The following is an 8,244-nucleotide window of genomic DNA, read 5'->3' as shown; positions in this document are numbered from 1 at the left end:
AAAAGAAAGAAAAAAAAATAAATACAAGCTGGTTGAACGCGGCGCCAGGCCAGGCACGACGGGCCTGCCGCCCCTCCCTCGCTCCCCGGAAGGGCAGGGAGCCCGGCGGGCCGCTCCCCGCCTCCGCGGCCACGATCTCGGCCTTTGCGGCGCTGACTCACGCCGCCGCCGCACGACTCCGGCCTTTCACGCCGCGCAGCCCGCGCCGTGACTCACGCTGCCCGCCCCCGCCGCGGCGGAGGGGCGGAGCGGCGGCGGCGGAGGGGCGGCCGCGCCGCGTACAAAGCGCCGCCGCCGAGGTCAGAGCGACGGCAGCGGCCCGTGCGGGGGGAGCGGCATGGAGGGAGCCGGGGCGCTGCTGGCCCGCTGCCCCGCCGGCGGGCTGGGCGTCACCGTCTGCGCCGCCGCCGCCGGGCTGCTGCTCTACCGCATCGTGCGGAGGTAGGGGCCGGGGCGGGGCGGCGGACAATGGCCGGCCGGATGCGGGCCGCGGCGGCGGGAAGGCTGGGCGCAGGGCTCGCCGTGCGCCCCGGCGGGGGGAGCGGCCTGGGCGGGCTGTGGAGGGACCGGGCCGGGCTGCGGCTGAGCGCGGGGCTCCCGCCCTCGGGGGCGGCGCGGGTTTGCGCCCTGCGTTTGGGAGCGGATCCCGCCAGAGTGTCAGCGGCGAGGAAAAGGCGAACGGCTGGGTGCGTTTTGCCGTATCCCCTGGAGTTGCTTCGTCTCTTTGTGTGCCTGCGCTGAACATCAGGGACTTGCCTGCGGTGGGAGCTGTGCTTAGGGAATCTTTCAGAGATTTCCCTTCCTCCAGTCCGTAGGCCGGCGTTATTGCTAACGGTGCTACAGGGATCGCTGAAGGGTCGGGGTTTTCCTCTTTCGCGTTCCCAGGTGTTTGAGGCAGGGAAAGGGAATGTTTTCCTCTTGTGTTGGTCGGTTTGGAGGTGAGAGCGTGATTGCAGGGGGAACAGTCAGGGGAGAGGGCCGTAGGTTAGTGCGGTGCTAGAACTTGGGGAGATTGCACAGAAGTCAAAGTTACTAGTTAGCCACCAAAATTCTTTGGTCGTGTATTTCTTAATTGCACGGAATGTTTCTGACTTTAGAGCAAATTTAAACAGATCAGTTGAAAACAAGGTTTGAAAGGCATCAGGAGAGAAGTCAAGATACAGATCTCGTAAAAGGAATAAATCTTAATTTGACAGATTTTAATCTAGCATAGCTTGAAATGAATGTAGGGATATATGGAATAAGAGGCGCTTTGGACCGTATAACAGAACAGACTTGAGCAGCCTGCTCATCTGTCGAGTGCTTCTGTTGGAGTAAAAGGCGGTCCCAAGGGCTCCTTGTGTTAAGGTTTACTTCAAGTTTACGCTTTGAAATAAAAGCATATTTCTACATCCACAATAGGTTTGCTCTAAAGCATTTGCTGTTTATAGAACCGTGTAAATCATCAGTGGTATATTAGCCCGTATACAAGACTTGGCATTTCTATGGCGTATTTAGGGCAGCTAAGAAATACTTGTGGCCTAAAGCAATCCCCAGTGAAGCAGGCAGCATTTCTTTCACCCAGTTGAGGCCAACATGTCTTTTGAGGGTAGGGATTGGATTTGTTTTGCTTAAGTTCATCGAAAGGTCTCTGGAATGGAAAGCATTTCTTCCTAAGTCCTTGAAAACTGCTGGTTAGCTGCAAATATTTTCAGGAGGTGACCTTGATAATTCTTTGGGGCTACGTATTTGTGTTTCTCAACAAAACTATTCTGATATTGCCTAATTTCTTACTTTGCCTTAGTTAAATGAATCTTCTAAAGTCATCAAGGAGGGCAGCTTCATAAGGGACTGACACAAACACAGACATGATGCTGCCTTTGCCTTTGGTGTTAATGTTATGATACAGCCCTGCTTTGCTCCACTTTCAGCATGAGTGTGCTTACATATCGAGCAAGATGCCTTTACCACCCCCTATGGAAAGGGAAATAAAATATATCGGAATAACCTAGTGGGAAGTAGTTCTGGAATAACTGTCAAGATGTGGAGTTACACTACTGTAACTGTGCCGGCATCTGAGACCATGCTTTTTGTATCAGGGAGAGAAAAGATTTGGTGTCCAGGTATGTACAGCAGCTCCTTAAACCTTATGAGTTTGGGCCAGATAGAAAAACTCTGGTAATATTTTATGGTCTTTCTTCAAGATTGCAGCTTGGCTGCTTGTTTGTTACATCTTGTTGGGAGTCGGGTTGCTGAGTTCAGACCAGCAGCTGTAGCCACATTTCCTTCATGTTCTGTGCCCCTCCAGATTGTTAGCTACTGCCTTGTTGTCAGGACCAGTAGAAAGTACCCCGTGAGGATCTCTTTCTTGGAACTCTTTGGGTCTGTACTTTGGAGCTTTGGCAGCTTGGTTATGTCAAACTGCCCTCAGATGCTGTTCTGATCAAAACCGATCTGTGCAAAAGAGCTCTTCTTCCTAGTGTGTTTTTTCTTCAGATTTGCTGGCCTAGCCGTTTGTATAATTGCTTTGTAATCCAGTTGTGCCAGAACAAAGAGCGTTGCTTTAAATACTTTTAATGGAGAATTGCTTTTTTCTTTTAATCCGTGGCAGAGGATGAGGGTAACACAGTGAAGAACTGCACATCCACCTGTGGCCTCTTTTAAGAATATGGAAACCCAAACATCTTCATCATCAGACCTAGCAGTAAAGGGGGGGAGGAACAGATGTAAATGAAATTAGAAATCCAGTTTATTGTTGTCAGGTAACTGATTTGACCTGCACTTATCAGGGAGACTGTTGTTCTGGCAATCCGTTAAAAGTGCGGACTGAAGCATGACCTTTATGTATAAATGGAGAATAGTGGAGAGTGTTGGGAGTTGGAGGGAACATAAGTTCCTTCTTATGTTACATGAGAGACACAAAGTAGTTGCTAAACAGTGTTTGTCACTGGGTATACCTGCAGTCTGATTTTTGCAAGCACTGTGTCCAGGACAGAAAGCTTGTTAGCAAAATAAAGGAGTCTGATAGCCTCTCACAAAGGAACATTTTGTCATATTGTCTGAGCAGTATCAGACATTTAGGTGTTGATCTCATCACTGAGTTTATTCCAGTGTTGTCTTAAGCAAAGGTATTCTACCTGCAAAACAATTTATCCAAACCTGGGAATTTTTTCTAGCTTGTTTGGGTGTGCAGGCTGCATGTTGAATTAGCACAGCAAGTCAGCTGTTAGTAGAATCTCTCTATGCAGTAAGTAATTCAATCACTTCTTGCAGCTCAGGTTTTATTTTGCAGGCTGGTTCTTTGTCCGGCGAAGCTAATTCAAGTTAACGCAGTGTTAGATTAGGCGCGTCATCTCTAAAGAGTTTATAGTGTTTTGCAAGGGATTGAGCACATGGTAAATGCTTATACGGGTTTTGCATTGTCTGTCTTCTCGTAACAGAATGTCTGACTTCAGAAGCAATGTGTGCTCTAGCTTGTTACGTTCAGCTGCTGCCTGAATTCAGTCAAGATATATATAGTTCCAAAGTAATTAAATCTGTATTTGAGAGTCTTTCCAAACACGGTACTTGTTTTTTGTTTTTAAAGTCCTGCCCAATTACTAGAAAATGAGCACCCTACCTACATGTTCTTGCCTCAAATGACCTTTTCCCACCCCCCCTTCTTTTTGCATCTAGCAGGTTGGGAACTTACGATTTTTTTTTTTTTTTTTTTTTTTTGCACCTATTTCTATGGCAACAGATTATAGGTTCACAAAAGAAAGGATTATTGCTTTTTATCCTAAATAATCCAGCATTTAGCAATTTCTTTTGCATACATTGTGAGAATGAAGGGCTGCTATTTAACCCTTGGTAGCACGTCCTCAGCCTCAAGAGTGGTAAATGGAATCCTGTTTGGAAAAGATGGAAGGGCCTCGAGTATACTAAGGATTTGGTCTCTGATCTTAGCAAGTTCTCAAATAGGCTTTGGCATTGGTTCTTTTTTTGCTTTACAGCGTGCATGCTTTACTAATTTTTTTGGCCTGTGCTTTCCACTTCTGTGTTATGCTTGAAACTAGTGCTTCTCCCTACTCTGTCACATCATGGAAGTTAGAGACTGGTGGTAGGTAGAGACTGTGTCTTATTTCCATGGGTGCCAGAGGGTGGTGCCTCAGCAGCACGAAGGTGGGACTGTAGCACTTTCTACAGGACCTGGAACCTGTGCAACAACCTGCATCAGAGGATGGAGTTTAGGTTGTGCTTGCTATCAAAGTCTGTGCTCAAGGTGCAGTAGGATCTGTATTTTGGTGGTTAATGCGCTGAAGCCTGTGCGTTTGACACCTATGATAGTGAGACGAAACTAGCACCAACACGTGTCGCTGTCCATCCTTCATAGGGCTGTTTTGGCATGTGGTTTGCTTGGCTTTTGGACAGTGGTAGCTCATGGATAACTTGGACTAGCGACCTCGATTTCCATCTGGTTTAAACTTTTTTTTTGCCTGCCAGTTTCAATGGTGGTATTTTTAACTCGGATCACTTACTGTTTTGAGCCCCGTTGGCAATGAACAAAGTTGAGCAGTGAATATTCATTTTAAGAGGGGTGTGGGTGTATGCATCTATTTTGAGATGAGAATCTGTCACCCTAGTAGCTCCAGCCATTTTCGTTCAGCATCTGGCAGGGAATCCTCTGTGCGCTCTTGCTTTTTATGCTTCTTTCTGGTGCTTCATTTCAAGCTTATCCTTGTCATTAGTACTTAAACAGGAGGCCCAAGCATCAGCTGAGGGTTTGATATTTTATGAACCAAGTTTCAAGTCATGGTCTATGGAAATGGGAGTGCGGAAGAATCTTAATTGTAGGCATCCAGCTGCCAAGGTGACGGCTGAGAGAGAAGCCAGCTTAACTAAGGGGAGAACCGCCTGCCCGTTTTGTTGCAGGGTGCCAAACAACATTTCTGCAGCATTCGGGAGATGTTCTGCTACAGCATATTGTAGCAGCAGAGAACGTTTCCTAAAGCAGGAAGAAGAGAACTTGCTCTCAACTGGTGAGCGCTTTGCCTGCTGTTATCTGCTTTTCAGGCCCTTGGTGAGCCTCCCTCCTCAGTTGCTCTCACTGCTGCTTTAGAAGCTGTCCAGCGAGGCACGCTGATTGCTTGGTGGAGTTAGGCAGCAAACGGGGCTGGTGGCAGCTGGGTCCATCTGTCTGCATAGCTGCCATAGCAAGTCCCTGCCTGGGCTTTGCATGAACAGCTGCCCTCCCTTGGAGGTGTGATTGGGACAGGTTCTGGTAACCCAGGCAGCTGGGCTGTGTTGCCTTGACCTGCTGGGAAGCTGCTGCTTGGGTGTTGCACCGAGTTTCAAGGCAAATGCAGACCTTCTTTAGCAGGCAGGCTCAAGGGCCAGGCCACTGAAGTTCTTTGCTCGAACATCTGTCACAACCTGTTGCAATGGGGCCATGTCACAGCTGATTCCCTTGTAGTGACTGTTGTTTTAACAGGATTGTTTTAAAAAACAAGGGGCTCATGGATCCAGGTTATTAATTAGTCTTTGTCTCCAGTTCCAGCGCATAAAGACTGAGGAAGACGTTGATTCCTCAGTTCTGTGTTGTGTATCTAAAGCTGTGAAGAAACAGCTATTTACAGTGCCTGAACCTTGGGATAATTTGATATGCCCTTGCCCTCGAAAAATTTTCTGACAAGCAGGGCAGATAAAACTGTAACCATGAGCCCATTTCCTAGGTTTCTGAGTACCGTCATATGCAGCTCTTGTGGATCGTAACGTCCGTTTCCCAGAATCCTGTGTATTAAGCAGCAGCTCTACTGCACCCTTTGCATATTTTAACACTGCTGATGATGGAGAGGACTTGCACCCCCAAATATGCCTCTGAAAAACAGTGAAGTGGGTTATTCACAAGGTTCTTATTAAATTTCTGGCATGTCCATGGTACTAGCACAAAGAGATAGGAGCACCAGGCAGAAATTTATTTCTACTTTAATAGTCCATCTTTTCATTGCTAAAATGACTACTCTGAGTCATACCATTAAACACACTGAATGGGAAGATTGATTGGTATTCCAGCCTCTCTTGCATTTCCCTGTTTGAAAGCCATTGCTTTCTTCTACACCAACTGAATTCAGTGTTGATGCCTGACACATTTCCTTTCCTAACAGGAAGAAGCCCACGCACGTGACAGTGAACTGCTGGTTCTGCAATCAGGACACGGTAGTGCCATATGGGAATCGGAACTGCTGGGATTGCCCCAACTGTGAGCAGTACAATGGGTTCCAAGAGGTACTGTGACAAATTGCTTGACGGGTGGCTGGGGAGGTGCATGCCCTGTGGAACAGTGCTTGCGGGAAAACCCTGCTCCTCATTTAAGGTGATCCTGGCCCAGTGCAGATGAATATCCAGTGGTTTGAAAGCTGGCAGCTCTGTGCTGAGCACCTGTGAACTCAGCAGCTCATCACTTAATCGAATTTGGGAAAGAATCCACTGTGCTGGAATGCGCTGACATAGAATGATAAAGACAAATTTTCCTGTCTTGCTTCAAAGGGCAAAAAGAGCCTTGACATTTTCACCAATATCTCTCTTAAGAATCCTTTTTTTTTTTTTTTTTTTTTAAATATATGGAGCAATTCTTCTTTGGTTTTGTATTTTGGAACAGCTGAATTGCTTTATTTAGGGTATTAAATAACAAAGCCTGTCTTGAGCCAAAATCCACCACCAGTAACTGCTTTCAATAGGTGTACAGAACAGTGGATGGGGAGAAGATTTGAAGCATTTTGTCTCTCTTTCTCTATTTATTTATTTTGTTACATAGGTAAATGCATGGAGTGCAGAGCTCCTGACAGAGCTTAGGGAATCTTGTCAACCAGAGGATACCTAGCTTTGATTTTATGATCTCATGTTTGCTTTCCCTCCTGCCTCCTTTTTTGCTTTGTGTCAGAATGGAGACTACAACAAGCCCATCCCTGCTCAGTACATGGAACACCTTAACCATGTTGTATCAGGTGCTACAACTTTCTATGATCCTACCAAACCGCAACAGTGGGTGAGCAGCCAGATTCTGCTTTGCAAGAAATGCAACAACCATCAAACCACGAAGATCAAACAGCTGGCTTCATTCTCACCGAGGGAGGAGGTGAGTGTTCGTTAGGGACTGGCATCACAGAAGAATGTTTGTTCAAGGCATTCCCATGCATGTATCTGCTATTCCTGCTCTGATTAATTTGCTCTTTAATAATTTATTTTGTCTGGCTTTGCAAATGGTACCATGCTGCAGCCTAGTAAGCAGGAGACAGAGGAATTTTTCAGTGTGCTATGGAATGATGCTACAGTAGTCTTCAGAAGCACTATGTGGCACTCTAGTGCAGAGGAGATTACTGATTAGTGTTGCAAATTTACCTAATTCTACTCCAAAGCCAGAAAGTAATGACCTGTTCTAGGTGGACACTGCAAGTAGAAGCTTGAGCCCAAAACCAAGCATGCACATTGCTGAGATCAGCTTACAACTCCAGTACTTACCATTGGCCCAGCTGAGCTTACATGATCTGGTAGGCACAGCAGCCCACTAGTCACCTTGAAGCCTTAATAGATTTTGTTTTTCCTGAGGCCTTGGTTGTGCTGTTTTGCTTTTACTAGTGGGGTGGGAGAGGAATCCTGTGCAGCCACATCATCTCCCTGGTTAGGCATTTGTGCCCAGGAGGGCAAAGGGATTTTACAGCTACAGCAGCAGGATTTCTTGCTGAGCAACTTCTAGGCCTTCCCATTACTTAATATGCATGGAGGATAGGATAGTGGGGTTTCTCCTTCATGGTTTTATGGCTCCCCAGAGTTTCATGCAGAGAATTTAGTGCTCCACTCCTTAGCTTTCAACTGTGGTCAAGCCTTAGGGTTATAAGACTGCGCTATAGTGGGATGTGTTCATCCTCTGGGTTGCCTAATCCGGTCTGCTTTGTGCAATTGTAATGAGTTTAATCAGGATGACTCCCAGGGAGCAGATTTAAATTTGATCATGCTTAATGAGAACATGTTCGGCTGATTCCCTTTTTCTAGCTTTATATCTAGTCCCTGCCTTTTGCCAGACCTATCCGTTTGCTCAAGTAACACCAGCCTTTGGCCCCTCTTTAGGCATTCAGTGAACTGCAGTGTCTGTTCCAGCTAAGACACATGGGACTGTGTTATCCAACAGGGTTAGATATGTGTGTCAGTGACAGCAGTGGCCTCTCGGCATTGCTGGCTGGTCCAGTAAGGGGTGAGCCTGTCTCTCCCATGTGTTTCCTTCTCAGTTCC

General features: G+C 46.8%; 1 protein-coding gene across 3 annotated transcripts in view; it reads left to right on the top strand.

Annotated features, from left to right (window-relative positions):
- The first annotated feature begins 234 nt into the window (after positions 1-234).
- TMEM201 (transmembrane protein 201) overlaps positions 235-8,244 on the top strand; it is a 29,417-nt gene continuing 21,407 nt past the window's right edge. For all 3 annotated transcript variants that reach the window (XR_015704282.1, XR_015704281.1, XM_087755291.1), the window contains exons 1-3: positions 235-441; positions 6,123-6,243; positions 6,899-7,093. Coding sequence is in view for 1 of the 3 variants with exons in the window: in XM_087755291.1 (XP_087611417.1) it covers positions 338-441; positions 6,123-6,243; positions 6,899-7,093 (420 nt within the window). In the remaining 2 variants the exon portion in view is untranslated. The remainder of the gene's footprint in view (positions 442-6,122; positions 6,244-6,898; positions 7,094-8,244) is intronic.

The sequence above is a fragment of the Nipponia nippon genome, unplaced genomic scaffold (genome assembly GCF_047370975.1).
Source record: "Nipponia nippon isolate SJK-2023a ecotype South Korea unplaced genomic scaffold, ASM4737097v1 scaffold_19, whole genome shotgun sequence".
NCBI classification, from domain to species: domain Eukaryota; kingdom Metazoa; phylum Chordata; class Aves; order Pelecaniformes; family Threskiornithidae; genus Nipponia; species Nipponia nippon.
This window is presented reverse-complemented; position numbering and strand designations above follow the sequence as displayed.